This window comes from Oryzias latipes, chromosome 1 (assembly GCF_053564925.1).
Source record: "Oryzias latipes strain Hd-rR chromosome 1, Olatipes_Hd-rR_3.1".
Classification (NCBI taxonomy): domain Eukaryota; kingdom Metazoa; phylum Chordata; class Actinopteri; order Beloniformes; family Adrianichthyidae; genus Oryzias; species Oryzias latipes.
This window is the reverse complement of record NC_136237.1, coordinates 43,023,565-43,038,720: the sequence shown is the minus strand read 5'-3', so window position 1 is coordinate 43,038,720 and position 15,156 is coordinate 43,023,565. Positions and strand designations below refer to the sequence as shown.

At 49.0% G+C, this 15,156-nt stretch overlaps 1 protein-coding gene across 2 annotated transcripts; it reads right to left on the bottom strand.

The window, feature by feature from the left end:
- Positions 1-2,462: 2,462 nt before the first annotated feature.
- On the bottom strand, positions 2,463-15,153 carry LOC110014047 (uncharacterized). Of its 2 annotated transcripts, none has more exons than XM_023953829.2 (7): positions 14,864-15,153; positions 12,479-12,557; positions 4,580-4,716; positions 4,406-4,516; positions 4,266-4,335; positions 3,714-3,886; positions 2,463-3,642 (listed from the first exon to the last, which is right to left on the bottom strand). In XM_023953829.2, exons 1-7 carry the CDS (start codon positions 14,996-14,998, stop codon positions 2,803-2,805), a joined length of 1,545 nt encoding a protein of 514 aa, XP_023809597.2. In that variant the 5' UTR covers positions 14,999-15,153; the 3' UTR covers positions 2,463-2,802. The 2 variants fall into 2 exon arrangements, with proteins under 2 accessions (XP_023809597.2, XP_078805040.1); XM_078948914.1 differs by having other exon boundaries at positions 4,272-4,335; positions 14,864-15,013.
- Positions 15,154-15,156: the final 3 nt, after the last annotated feature.

Genomic DNA, 15,156 nt, shown 5'->3' with positions numbered 1-15,156 from the left:
CTGGAGGGCCGGTGTCCGACATGTTTCCCAACCAACCTCCCGTTGAAGCTCCTTATTGGCTATACACACCTGGGGCCTGTTTCAGAAAGGAGGTTAAGTGTAAACTCTGAGTGCGTTAACCCTGAAATCAGGGAAACCCTGGGTTTTCCGTTTCAGAATGGGAGGTTTGTTAAACCAGAGAAAGCAGAGTAAGTCAAACCCGTTTCTGAAAGAGAGGTAACTTATACTCGGAGTCAGTGTCCATGGTTACTTACGCTGTGAAACTAACCTGGTCGGGAGCAGGTTTTATTCTCCAAACTCAAGGTTTCTGCCGGTCCCCTCCCCTTTTTAAAGACGAAGCGGTATTTTTCGCTTTAACCTTCATTGCCCACATTTCCGTCACACAGAGACGGTCTAAGTGACAAGAATGGCTTGTCCTTTTTTGGAGGACCCAATAGACGAGGAGGCTGCATTCATTCCTAGAGAATTACATTTACGTCGTGCGAGGATTTTGAGACCTAGACTCGATTTTGTGTCATTTCCCCATACGTCTTTATTTGAGCGTTATCGTTTTTCGTTGCAGTCAATTACATATATACAATGAAAACAACATTAGATATGTATTGCTATGTAGATGTTTCATATGTCAAATATTGTCAACAAAGCCTACATCCATGACATGCTCACATTTACCTGATTGAATTATGTTTTTATACTTCATTTTTAGCTGCTGCCATGTTCTTTTAATTCCTGCAGGATTGCATCTACATGAAAATGAAATCAGGGACATTGAATTAGATTAATGTAACAATTACTTTTTGTAAACACAATTTGCTAGCACTGCTTACTTTCTTAATCCCATATAAACCTATACCACTTGATCAATACAAGGGTAGACAAAAGTTCACTTTTAAAAACACAATTGCATGTATTAATATTAAACTGACCAACGTTTGCAAGAGGGGAAGGTTAATAAAAAAAAGTCCTCTAAACATTATCAACGTTAAATGCATCCCCCCCCGATTGGTTCTGTACACTATGCAGCATTTCATGCATTTACACCAGGAATAACACTTCAAAAGTACACCTAAATATCACCATTTGCTATTTCACACCTTACGCTATTTAAAAAGTTATTACAGCCAATATTTCATAACAATGATTTAAATGCAAACTTACGCATTAACTTGAGCAGCTATGTTTTCCACGCTAACTGTCTCTGTTTTGCAGATGCAGCGGTGTTGCTTTTCTTCTGGAATAATATGTGCTCATATTCACTGTAACTCTGCAGCAGCACGTCAAGTTCAGATGGAGAAAAATACGCAGACCTCTTTTTTCCACAGTTGCCATGGTGACTCGTGATATCTGCGCTCCATTGATAATGGCTTCTTATAGTCGCGGTGCTCACGCTCACCTCCGAATCAGTCCACTCAGAGTTGATTGACCTAACTCGGATCAGCTTCTCTGAAACAGAAAACTCAGAGTTGTTAATCTCCCGATTGACCAACTCGGAGTTCAAGTTCAACCTCAGAGTTGGTTGAACCTCCTTTCTGAAACAGGCCCCAGGTCCAGGTAACCAGCAGCAGATGGGGCGGGGTTTCTGAAAGACCAGCAGGAGGCCTCATCAATTTGCCGGGTTTTAGTCAGTTTAAATGTAAGTCTAAACTTTTTTTATTTAGAAAAATTAGCGGATCTTAGTTCCAAAAAGTTCATAGTGTCTTTGTTATTAACTGACTTATCAGACACGGTTGTGTGACGTCGAAACACGTCAGATATGTGACAACAACACAACCATGTCTGATAACAGGAGAAGCCAGGAAGTCAATTACCGGATCTTACCTGCACTGATGTTTTCGGTCCAGCAGGGGTCAGCCTTGAGTGACACAGCACCGTTACAGTTTGGGCAATGTGCCGAAACGCTTCACGAGGCTTCATCTAACCATCGCTAAGATGCACATCCATCTTTGCAAAAGTATCAAATGTTTGTTCTTGTAAGCAAAATGCAGACACGCCACCGAGGCCGGCTCTAGGATTACGCCATGAAAGGCGGAGCCTCAGAGATTGAGTCGTCTTAGTTCCTGGTAGGAAAAGAACTCAGGAAAATAACTGATATTTAATAAAATAAATTGTTAAAAGCAGGTTAAAACCACCTGAGCTTGAAACGAATTTGAACTTATTTTTGTAAACATCATTAGTTCCTTTTTAGAGGTGGGGACAAACACTGGAAGAGAAAATGGAGAAAGCAGTGATGGAGCCAGGAGCCACCAAGACCGAGAAAAGGGAGATTTGGCTCCACCTGGTGGACAAACAGCAGAAATACAAGAAGGGTCCAGAAAGTTCGTGGAGATGTTTTCAGTGGTTCAGTTCTCGTCTGAAACGAGGGACAAATCTAAAGGTTTAATTACAAAATGGAAGAAGAAGTAAAAACTATTCTAGTTCAGCTCATATTTATAGACGTATTAAATGAAAAAAAATCCTAGAACTTTGTCTGAAACACGGATTTATGTTTATTTATGTATCTGACATTCATCAAAGACACAGAACTGGATAAAATCGATAATATCAAGTTTTATGTTTTAAAAACATCCAACAAACCTCTGATTCTGGTCAGAAATCTGCTGATTCAGCAGAAAAAAACGTTTCTCAGATATCTGGAGTCACCACATGACTCAGGTCACGCTCAGGTCACGCTCAGGTCACGCTAAGGTCACGCTCAGGTCACGCTCAGAGCAGAGGAAGTGAAGGAACGTGAGTCTTGAAGTTCTGGAGAACTCTGGATCCGTCTGAGCAGAACCCGGTCAAGGATTCTTCTGACCTCATGGGTCAAATGATGCCCAGGTTTTCGTAGATGACGTCATCCGGCGCTTCCTCGCCTCTGGTCAGACGAGTGGGGGGAGGGGCGGCACTGGGCCGGGCCTCGCTCTCGGGGGACGGTCCTCTTGGCGGCGCTGGTTTGCAGACTTTGGCATAGAGGTGGGCAAACGGGTCGGGTGTGCTTTCAGTCCCGTCACGGTCTGGCTCCGCCCCCGCCGTGGGCTCGGCGTAGACGGGTTCCTCTGGTTTCTCTTTGTTCGGGTCGCCGCTCTGCTGGTTCCGATGGGTGCTGACCCGGTCCAGTACCTCAGAGTAAACGGAATCGTGGTCGTCTGTCTGTGGGGGGGGACTTTCGGCGGCCCCCGGGGGTTTCAGAGGAAGGACGCTGGTGGGGTCGATGTACAGAGCTTTGGATGGGAGGAGCCTCATGATGGGCGGGGCACATTCAGCTGGATCAGCATAAATCCCATCTGACTCGTCGACTGGGACCTTCCTGGAGGGGGGGTTCTGTGTGGGCAGCAGTGGGAGGGGCATAAGCGTTATGGGAGCAGGAGCGGCGTCCGGCTGACCCCCCCGGTCTTCCTGAGCGTGGGGGCCGTCCTCCAAGGACGGGGACTTCCTGTCCTGGATCTTCAGCTTGGCTTCCAGAGCTGCAGCCATGTTGGGTGTTTTGGGGTGGGGGGAGCGGGGCTGCAGGGGGGCCTCCTGGGTCAGGGGGGCAGAGGGGGGGGCCCTCTGTTTGATGCTGCTCTGAATCAGAGAGAAGATCTTTTCAGCCTGAGAGCTTTCAAAGTTGAAGATTCCCGGACCAGAACCGCAGCGCCGACCCGCTTCGATGGTCAGGACCGACTGGGGGGGGGGACATGACAGTGGTGAGGTCTGTCAAAAACAGAATCTGCATGGGGGGGTCAGTCAGGTACCTGATGGCTCCCATATCTCCTCAGCTGCTCGTACGGCCATTCTCCAACCAGCTTCTTCTTCTGCGCTTCTCTGAGCAGCAGCGAGGCTCCGCCCACCTCCAGCCAATAGGAGCCCTCCAGGCCACAGCGAGTCGCAGCCTCCGTCTTCTGCACCGCCACCCAGAACTGCCGGGCTAGATGGGGGAGGAGAACACCAGCGTGACCCCAACATGTCTGCTGCCTTTGACCTCCAGGGTTCTTTTGTGACCTCAGCCATTTGATTGACAGCCATGACTCAGCAAACTCCAACAGCAGCAGAGGTGTTTGAATCAAACTTTATTGATCTCAGGTGGAAGACAAGACAACAGGTTCTACTCAGTTCCCCTGAGTTGTCCAGATAAAAACTCAGATCTTGATTCCCTCCTTGAACAGAGGACGTTTTTAGATCCATGGTTAGTCCGTCACATATTTTCTGAAGTTCTCCATGGCTGTAAGCCCCGCCCCCTTTATGTCAGAAAGCGTGAATAAGGAACCAAACCTGAGTGAGATGAAAACCCAGATAGAAGGTCCTACCTTCACCTGCAGAGGCGTAGATCTGGTTCTCCTCCAGGTGAGCGTGAACATTTCCTGAATTGTTTCCTGTCTGAGACGCATCAGAGCAGGAAGTGAGCGGGAGGAAGTGGAACCACAGAGTGGGAAGATTGATTTTTGACCTTGAAGCTGCTGAGACACAGCTTGTCCACCCAGTCCAAACAGTCGTCTTTGAGAGCAGCAAACACCAGCGTTCGGTCCTGGCTCTCCACGCAGAAAGCAGACATGTTCTCCTGCGAGCAGGGCGGAGCTTAGCACAGATCTTTGAGCAGGTCGCCAGCAGGGCGGACACTCACCATGGGACAGGCCTCTGCGTTTGGGGGGAGTCTGAGGACGCTGATCAGCTCCGACAGTCGCACCACCTTTACCTTCCTGTCCAGGTGAGGGTGGTGCCTCCTGATTCCACTACCAAGATCACCTGCTGCCCCGCCCCCTGGAGAGCAAGGAAACAGCAGGTCAAAGGTCAGTGAGCTAAGTGGCTGCAGATCTTCACACCTGAATCTCATGTGAGTGCGGGTAAACAGGTGAGGGGGGGGGTGTTCCCACTTAGAAGCTCCGCCCATAGCCCCCGTCAAGCACAGCGTGCAACGTCCTCTGCTCTGTATGATTACTGAAGGGATGCATCCCTATGTTCATGCTGGAGTTCAAAGACGTTCTCTGCAGAACCATCAGAACGTCATCTGCTTTGTCACTGTTTGCAGACGCCACCACCATGTCTGTCTTGAAAGAAGCTGTAAGGAAACAGCTCCCACAGCAGCTCCCACAGCTCCCACAGCAGCTCCCACAGCTCCCACAGCAGCTCTCCCACAGCTCCCACAGCAGCTCCCACAGCTCCCACAGCAGCTCCCACAGCTCCCACAGCAGCTCCCACAGCTCCCACAGCAGCTCCCACAGCTCCCACAGCAGCTCTCCCACAGCTCCCACAGCAGCTCCCACAGCTCCCACAGCAGCTCCCACAGCAGCTCCCATAGCTCCCACAGCAGCTCCCACAGCAGCTCCCACAGCAGCTCCCACAGCTCCCACAGCAGCTCTCCCACAGCTCCCACAGCAGCTCTCCCACAGCAGCTCTCCCACAGCAGCTCCCACAGCTCCCACAGCAGCTCCCACAGCAGCTCCCATAGCTCCCACAGCAGTTCCCACAGCAGCTCCCACAGCAGCTCCCACAGCTCCCACAGCAGCTCCCACAGCAGCTCCCATAGCTCCCACAGCAGCTCCCACAGCTCCCACAGCAGCTCCCACAGCAGCTCCCATAGCTCCCACAGCAGCTCCCACAGCTCCCACAGCAGCTCCCACAGCAGCTCCCACAGCAGCTCCCACAGCAGCTCCCACAGCAGCTCCCACAGCTCCCACAGCAGCTCCCACAGCAGCTCCCATAGCTCCCACAGCTCCCACAGCTCCCACAGCAGCTCCCACAGCAGCTCCCATAGCTCCCACAGCAGCTCCCACAGCTCCCACAGCAGCTCCCACAGCAGCTCCCACAGCTCCCACAGCAGCTCTCCCACAGCTCCCACAGCAGCTCCCACAGCTCCCACAGCAGCTCCCATAGCAGCTCCCATAGCTCCCACAGCAGCTCCCACAGCAGCTCCCACAGCAGCTCCCACAGCTCCCACAGCAGCTCTCCCACAGCTCCCACAGCAGCTCTCCCACAGCAACTCTCCCACAGCAGCTCCCACAGCTCCCACAGCAGCTCCCACAGCAGCTCCCATAGCTCCCACAGCAGTTCCCACAGCAGCTCCCACAGCAGCTCCCACAGCAGCTCCCACAGCTCCCACAGCAGCTCCCACAGCAGCTCCCATAGCTCCCACAGCAGCTCCCACAGCTCCCACAGCAGCTCTCCCACAGCTCCCACAGCAGCTCTCCCACAGCAACTCTCCCACAGCAGCTCCCACAGCTCCCACAGCAGCTCCCACAGCAGCTCCCACAGCTCCCACAGCAGCTCCCACAGCAGCTCCCACAGCAGCTCCCATAGCTCCCACAGCAGTTCCCACAGCAGCTCCCATAGCTCCCACAGCAGTTCCCACAGCAGCTCCCACAGCAGCTCCCACAGCTCCCACAGCAGCTCCCACAGCAGCTCCCATAGCTCCCACAGCAGCTCCCACAGCTCCCACAGCAGCTCCCACAGCAGCTCCCATAGCTCCCACAGCAGCTCCCACAGCTCCCACAGCAGCTCCCACAGCAGCTCCCACAGCAGCTCCCATAGCTCCCACAGCAGCTCCCACAGCTCCCACAGCAGCTCCCACAGCAGCTCCCACAGCAGCTCCCATAGCTCCCACAGCAGTTCCCACAGCAGCTCCCACAGCAGCTCCCATAGCTCCCACAGCAGTTCCCACAGCAGCTCCCACAGCAGCTCCCACAGCAGCTCCCACAGCAGCTCTCCCACAGCTCCCACAGCAGTTCCCACAGCTCCCACAGCAGCTCCCATAGCTCCCACAGCAGTTCCCACAGCAGCTCCCACAGCAGTTCCCACAGCAGCTCCCACAGCAGCTCTCCCACCTCTCCCACAGCTCCCACAGCAGCTCCCATAGCTCCCACAGCAGCTCCCACATCATCTCCAACAGCAGCTCTCCCACAGCTCCCACAGCAGCTCTCCCACAGCTCACACAGCAGCTCCCACAGCAGCTCCCACAGCAGCTCCCACAGCAGTTCCCACAGCTCCCACAGCAGCTCCCATAGCTCCCACAGCAGCTCCCACAGCAGCTCCCACAGCTCCCACAGCAGTTCCCACAGCTCCCACAGCAGCTCCCATAGCTCCCACAGCAGCTCCCACAGCAGTTCCCACAGCTCCTACAGCAGCTCCCACAGCAGTTCCCACAGCTCCCACAGCAGCTCCCACAGCTCCCACAGCAGCTCCCATAGCTCCCACAGCAGTTCCCACAGCAGCTCCCACAGCAGCTCCCACAGCAGCTCTCCCACAGCTCCCACAGCAGTTCCCACAGCTCCCACAGCAGCTCCCATAGCTCCCACAGCAGTTCCCACAGCAGCTCCCACAGCAGTTCCCACAGCAGCTCCCACAGCAGTTCCCACAGCAGCTCCCACAGCAGCTCTCCCACCTCTCCCACAGCTCCCACAGCAGCTCCCATAGCTCCCACAGCAGCTCCCACATCATCTCCAACAGCAGCTCTCCCACAGCTCACACAGCAGCTCCCACAGCAGCTCCCACAGCAGCTCCCACAGCAGCTCTCCCACAGCTCCCACAGCAGTTCCCACAGCTCCCACAGCAGCTCCCATAGCTCCCACAGCAGCTCCCACAGCAGTTCCCACAGCTCCTACAGCAGCTCCCACAGCAGTTCCCACAGCTCCCACAGCAGCTCCCACAGCTCCCACAGCAGCTCCCATAGCTCCCACAGCAGTTCCCACAGCAGCTCCCACAGCAGTTCCCACAGCAGCTCCCACAGCAGCTCTCCCACCTCTCCCACAGCTCCCACAGCAGCTCCCATAGCTCCCACAGCAGCTCCCACATCATCTCCCACAGCAGCTCTCCCACAGCTCCCACAGCAGCTCTCCCACAGCTCCTACAGCAGCTCCCACAGCAGCTCCCACAGCAGCTCTCCCACAGCTCCCACAGCAGCTCCCACAGCAGCTCCCACAGCAGCTCCCACAGCAGCTCTCCCACAGCTCCCACAGCAGTTCCCACAGCTCCCACAGCAGCTCCCATAGCTCCCACAGCAGCTCCCACAGCAGTTCCCACAGCTCCTACAGCAGCTCCCACAGCAGTTCCCACAGCAGCTCCCTGCTCTTCCTGGAGGATGTCTCCTCTGGTTCAGGCTTCCTCTCATTGATCTTGAACAGAATGTTGTTCCTCAGTTTGTCCACCAGAGGTCAGTGTTTAGCCTCTTTCAGCAGCTGCTCTCCAAGGGCCTCATTTATAAACGTTGCGTACGCACAAAAGAAGGCGTACGCCACTCTCTACGCAATAGTTGAGATTTATAAAAAGCAAACTTGAGGGGAAAATGTGCGGTCCTTCAAGCTCTGACCCAGGCGTACGCACAAAAACGGGTGAAATGAGAAACGGCGACACCGTCGGCAGATGGAAGAAACACGTGAAAGTGAAAATGACAATACTGCCTCTCAGAAATAACATGAAGACTTCACAAAACAAGTCTGACAATTAACAGCTACACCAACACCCGTTTGATCGATCAGCAGTGAAACAAACAAAAAAATCAAACGAAAATTACAACAGAAATTCAAATGAACACTTATTTGCAAAAAGAAAAGTGAAATATGTTCTGCAATATTGGCATGTTGTGCAATTCATCCTCATGAATAATATAGTTAACAGAACGAAAAAATGTACAAAACTGATATTCTCGTCAGTGTGTCCGTCTGGCGGAGCAGATATAGGTGCAATCAGACAGATGGATAGATAGAGAGAGATGTATTAATTGTCCACTGGGGAAAGTTGTTTTCATAGTAAAACATTTCTTCATAAGCTACAGAATTATGGTATTCATGCATATGCCTTTAGTTTGTTTTATTTTTGATAAAACAATGTATGGCGTATGTCTCAACCATTCAGAAAGCAACAAGAAATTACATTTGCTGATCAATTTCCCATTTTCACGTGGATTATTACCGACATCTGTAGCTTGTCAGATGTAATTAAATGGATGGAAATAAAATGCCCCATCACAATGCGTAATGACGCACAATGGCTGATCTGGCGCTCTTAGAAGATGTGGCAAATGGAAGAATTCGGAGTGAACGCATCTTTAGACAGCAAGAAGACTTGCTGGCAAACGAGGACGAGTGGCTTATGAGCCGGTTCCCACTTCCTCCAGCCGTCCTGTTGGACCTCTGTGGGCTTTTGGGGGGTGTCACCCGGTGCATCTGGCGCGTCGGTGTCCCCCTCCGCCTCAGTCACCACTCGTCTTAAAAGGGATTCCCCAATTATTGCCGCCAGTCTCTCATCAGGAGGGGTCAGCTCCGGTGTCCCCCCCCCACACACACACCCGTGGCAGACACGGGTGTGTGTGTGTGTGTGTGGGGGGGGGGGTTCAGCGCTAGACGTTTTCTTTGCCTTGACTTTTCTTTTTTATTTCCTTCTTTCTTTTTTATTTCCTTCTTTTTTATTTCGGCCACGGTCCGAGGTTGTGAGGCTGCAGCATTTACAGCGTCTGCCGCCGTCTGCCACTCACGTGCCTTTTTGGCATACACTGTGCCCTCCAAACAACATTATTCTCCTCTTTTCCACCTCGCCAACGATAACTTCTACTTCACATTTCTTTTTCTCCTGGAGAAACTTGGATCTGTATCAGAGAGAAGAACCGGAACCGGAGCAGAGAACCTTCAGCTTTCTGTCAGACTGAAGCTCCAGGAAGTCTCGAAGACCTCGGAGTGTTTTGGTTGGTTTGGATGCAGAGCTACAGTCTGATGGTTGGAGCAGCAGCACCAACCAGCAGGGGGCAGCAGTGGGTGCAGCATCCTTCTGCTCTGCGAGGGGGGGCTCCTCTCAGCTCAACAGTTTCTCATTGATTCTTTTGCTCTTATGAATAATTTTACCCCCCCCCCCCCCACAAAAAAAAGGAAAGCTTCATGTCACTTCCTGCATGTTCCAGTGAAGCGAGCGCGCTCATGGTGCACGTGAGTGGGAATGGGGGAGGTGCCAGTGCTTACATAACCCAGTGTTTCTGCTCAGGAGTTGGTCCTAATACCCCCCCCCCCCCCAAAACACACTGTAGACACCTGTGCTGCTCTTCCATGATTCTCCATGACACAACATGATTCTCCAATCACCCCCCCGCCCGTCTGTGATGCTCAGCAGAAAAACATGGAGACCTAAAAGCTGCTTTAAATTAGTGATTCTCTCGTGAACATCATTCGTCCATCCGGGTTTGGAAAAACATCCTCAAAGGTTTGTTGGTTCCTCTCAACACATGAAACCCTCTGACCCTCAAGAGTTTCCATTCCAGCGATGAAGGAACCAAAGGACACTCCTGTGAGTGTCAATCTGAACGGGAAATTTAAAACATGTGTTGGGAAAAAAAACCTTCAAATAGATGTGAAGAACCGGGAGGCTTAACAGGCTCCACCCACTTTTAATTGAAGCTTCTCATTGGTCAGTTTGTAATATCCTAAAAAAAAGGTTATCTAGAAGATGTTTAAAAAAGAATCAGATCAAGAATGTTTATTCTGACCAATAGAAGGACTGTTTATTTCTATGGGATTTTACTTCCTGTTTGGAACGTCAGGGGGGCGGGGTCCCTCAGTCCAGGTCCTAGATTCAGTCAAAGGGTTGGACTCACATGATGCTGAGGTGGAGGTGAAACCATCCACCTCTCTGAAAGTCTTATTCATGAGGGAAAGCAGGAACGATGCTTCAGAAAAATACTTCACTCTGCTCGTTTCAGTCCTTCAGTGCTTTAGCACTTCAGTGATTCAATGATTCAATGATTCAATGATTCAATGATTCAGTTATTCAGTGATTCAACGATTCAGTGATTCAGTGATTCAGTGATTCAATGATTCAATGATTCAGTGATTCAGTGATTCAACGATTCAGTGATTCAGTGATTCAGTGATTCAATGATTCAATGATTCAGTGATTCAGTGATTCAACGATTCAGTGATTCAGTGATTCAGTGATTCAATGATTCAATGATTCAGTGATTCAGTGATTCAATGATTCAATGATTCAGTGATTCAGTGATTCAACGATTCAGTGATTCAGTGATTCAGTGATTCAATGATTCAATGATTCAGTGATTCAGTGATTCAACGATTCAGTGATTCAGTGATTCAGTGATTCAGTGATTCAACGATTCAGTGATTCAATGATTCAATGATTCAATGATTCAGTGATTCAGTGATTCAGTGATTCAATGATTCAGTGATTCAGTGATTCAGTGATTCAGTGATTCAGTGATTCAATGATTCAGTGATTCAGTGATTCAGCGATTCAACGATTCAGCGATTCAATGATTCAGTGCTTTAGCACTTCAGCGATTCAGTTATTCAGTGATTCAACGATTCAGTGATTCAACGATTCAGTGATTCAGTGATTCAGTGATTCAATGATTCAATGATTCAGTGATTCAGTGATTCAGTGATTCAATGATTCAATGATTCAGTGATTCAGTGATTCAGTGATTCAACGATTCAGCGATTCAATGATTCAGTGATTCAGTGATTCAGCGATTCAACGATTCAGCGATTCAATGATTCAGTGCTTTAGCACTTCAGCGATTCAGTTATTCAGTGATTCAACGATTCAGTGATTCAACGATTCACCGATTCAGTGATTCAGTGATTCAGTGATTCAGTGATTCAGTGATTCAATGATTCAGTGATTCAGTGATTCAGCGATTCAACGATTCAGCGATTCAATGATTCAGTGCTTTAGCACTTCAGCGATTCAGTGATTCAGTGATTCAGTGATTCAGTGATTCAACGATTCAGTGATTCAGTGATTCAGTGATTCAATGATTCAATGATTCAGTGATTCAGTGATTCAGTGATTCAATGATTCAATGATTCAGTGATTCAGTGATTCAGTGATTCAGTGATTCAATGATTCAGTGATTCAGTGATTCAGTGATTCAGTGATTCAGTGATTCAGTGATTCAGCGATTCAACGATTCAGCGATTCAATGATTCAGTGATTCAGTGATTCAGTGATTCAGTGATTCAACGATTCAGTGATTCAGTGATTCAGTGATTCAATTATTCAGTGATTCAGTGATTCAGTGATTCAGTGATTCAATGATTCAGTGATTCAGTGATTCAGTGATTCAGTGATTCAGTGATTCAATGATTCAGTGATTCAGTGATTCAGTGCTTTAGCACTTCAGCGATTCAGTGATTCAGTGATTCAGTGATTCAGTGATTCAATGATTCAGTGATTCAGTGATTCAGTGATTCAATGATTCAGTGATTCAGTGATTCAGCGATTCAACGATTCAGCGATTCAATGATTCAGTGCTTTAGCACTTCAGCGATTCAGTTATTCAATGATTCAATGATTCAGTGATTCAGTGATTCAGTGATTCAGTGATTCAATGATTCAGTGATTCAGTGATTCAGTGATTCAATGATTCAGTGATTCAGTGATTCAGCGATTCAACGATTCAGCGATTCAATGATTCAGTGCTTTAGCTCTCCTCCTTAACAAGCAGCTTCCTTTCTGTCGCTCCTCTATCAGGAACCTTCCAGTTGTCTGTCCGTCCACAGAACCGTCTTTGGTTTCGCCCGCTCACCTGCCATATCCTGGATCTCCAGTCGGCCCACTCCACTGCTGCTGGGGGGGAACAGGGACAACAACACCGGCTTCCATTTCTGAGAGGAGAGAGAGGAGAAGATCAGAGCTGGTTGGTGACGTTCCTCAACATAAAACCCTCAAGAAAAATTTTGCAGTTTTAAAAATAACAATTTAAAAACAAACAAACTGCATTTTACATTGGTTTGCAATTCACAATGCAAAACTAAATAAAGCCACGAGCGGCGTTGGATGGCCCAAAGGCGCTACTTGCCCTCCCCGCCAGCCTCTACGCACCACCCAAACCTATTGGCTGAGATGTCACTACACACATCTAACTCACTCATCTCTTTCTGTAAGACTAATAAGCTGCATGTGGCTAAATTTACCAGCATAGCGATCAGCTTTATCAACTCACTCAGGAAAACACGGTGCTGAAGAGTCTCACATTGGTAAGAGCTACATGTGATAAGTTGAGAGAAAAATTTTCAAAATGGCGGCTTTTCTGTTGATTTTATCTCCATAGCAACTATTTCATGTTTTGGTCACCTGGGGATAACAAATAGAACGACATCAGTTTCAGGCGAATCGGAAAAAGTAAATTTTTTGATTTCCTTAGCAATGGAAGTTTTTTGCTAACCACGCCCACATTCCTTATTTGTCCATATCCAGTATACTTAAACATATTCAGCCATGGATGCATGCATTCAGTTTTCACAATATTCCATTGAAAAATAAATGAGTTATAAGATCGCGCCACATTTGTGAACTCGCCTTCCAGCCAATTCAAAATCTAGAACTTTGGATTGCAAAATTTTTTCCACTGTACCCTGCCATTGATGCCCGAAAAGTCACGACAAGAACAATTAAAATCCCAATGAGGAGTTTTCGTTTGTATCTGGTACTAATGGCTCTTTTTGCAGAAGGTTTTTGGTTAGCCCCGCCCACAATCTTTACTTCGTATGTTACATTGTTTTGACCCGTGTGGGTCAGGGAACCGCATGTTTACTCTTTACAACGTTTTTTTTAAACTCCATTCGTGTTTTTCGGCCCATTGATTTCTTTTACGTTATCCCTCGCTGTGATGTCATCGTCACAGATGGGGCGTCGTTCCCTTTGCCGTTAATTCATTTTTGCCGGGTCCTCGGTGTGAGAAAATTTGGGGGACTTTTCGTGCATGGCGGGGGTCAAATCTTCGCTCAAAGACGCAGAAATTTTTCCAACTGTGAAAACAATCTGGTCCCTGCAGTCAGTGATGCTAAAAATGACATTTCAATAAATCAACCTTTGAAATTCATTGTAAAGTAACTTAAATCTATTGCATTGTAATCTGCTGTTTGAACCCCCCCTCCCATGTCATGCATTTACATTTACAGCACGCCACGCTTTATTCCACCCAAAGCTCAAACTGAAATGCCGTCTGTCACACTCGCATCAGGGCGGGGCCATCACCTGTCTATAGTTAGTAAATCCCGCCTCCACTTCCTTTGGCTGACCAATTAAAATACCAAAAACAATCAACAAACCAATGGCGGTTAGACTGCGGTCTCCTGTAATGAATTTGCTTCTGTGTTTGTGACCACGGCTGAACTTCTTCCTGTTTTCCTATGAAGGGTTAAACTTTGAGAGAAACATGTGAAAATGTTCATGTCTGTGTGAGAAAAGCGTAGAAAGTGTGAAGTGAGGACTTTACCCGCCTAAAACATCTGGAAGAATTCTAAAAAATAAAGATGACGTCAATAACTGAACCCATGATGGATGAAGGATGGATGCGTGTCACTCCTCCTGTTTTCATTCCAGGCCAGAAGGCGGGCTTTGTGTCCACAGGGGGCGTGGCCTCTCCCTCATGAGTGTGAATGCAGCCCATGCCAAAGAGTCACACATTAACCCCTCCCCCCCCAACACACACCTGAAACTGCTCTCCACAACCGTCCCACTCAGGTAAATATTAGTCATGTCCTCTGTGCATCAGGATAGGCCACACCCACTTCTTCAAAACAAAAGAGCCTCGTGTCATTGTTGGTGAATCTTTGAAAGACCAAAAGTTAGCTGCAGTTCTGTGATTTGGATCAGCTCCAGCCTGACGCTTCGTCTGAGCGCGTGCAGGAATGCGTGCTGCGGTAACGCCGCTGTGTTTCAACTTGTTCCTCCAGAACTCTGGAGCCTCCTGAGCGGCAAACAGAAGTCCTCACCTGCAGAGCAAACGCCGACTTCCTCACCTGAGAAGTCAGACTTTGGTGTTCAGAGGCTTCATGAAGCTTCAAACATCAGTTTAAGACAAACTCAGGACTTCCCTCCATGACAGCAGGCGTCTCCTGCTGCCAACACGCACACACACAAGAACACAATCACACACACACACAGGAGCACACACAGGTGGACTTACTTTTCCTGCTTTGTGCGGCCGCAGGTAAACCTTCCCCGTTTTGCTCCCAGAGTCCATCACAGACGGATTTGCTCTTCCGACTGGCGGCAGCTGCAGATACACGTCTGGAAGGTAAGAGTTAGGCCACGCCCACATTCCTACAGTGTGATTCTTATCGGAACCACACACACACGCACACACACTCTGACTGCTACCGGTATGAGAGAGGTCAAAGTTCAGGTTTGAAGTTCCCCTTTCGCCCGATTTCCATCTTTGTTATCCTGTTTTACAGAACATGTCAGACGTTCTCCAGA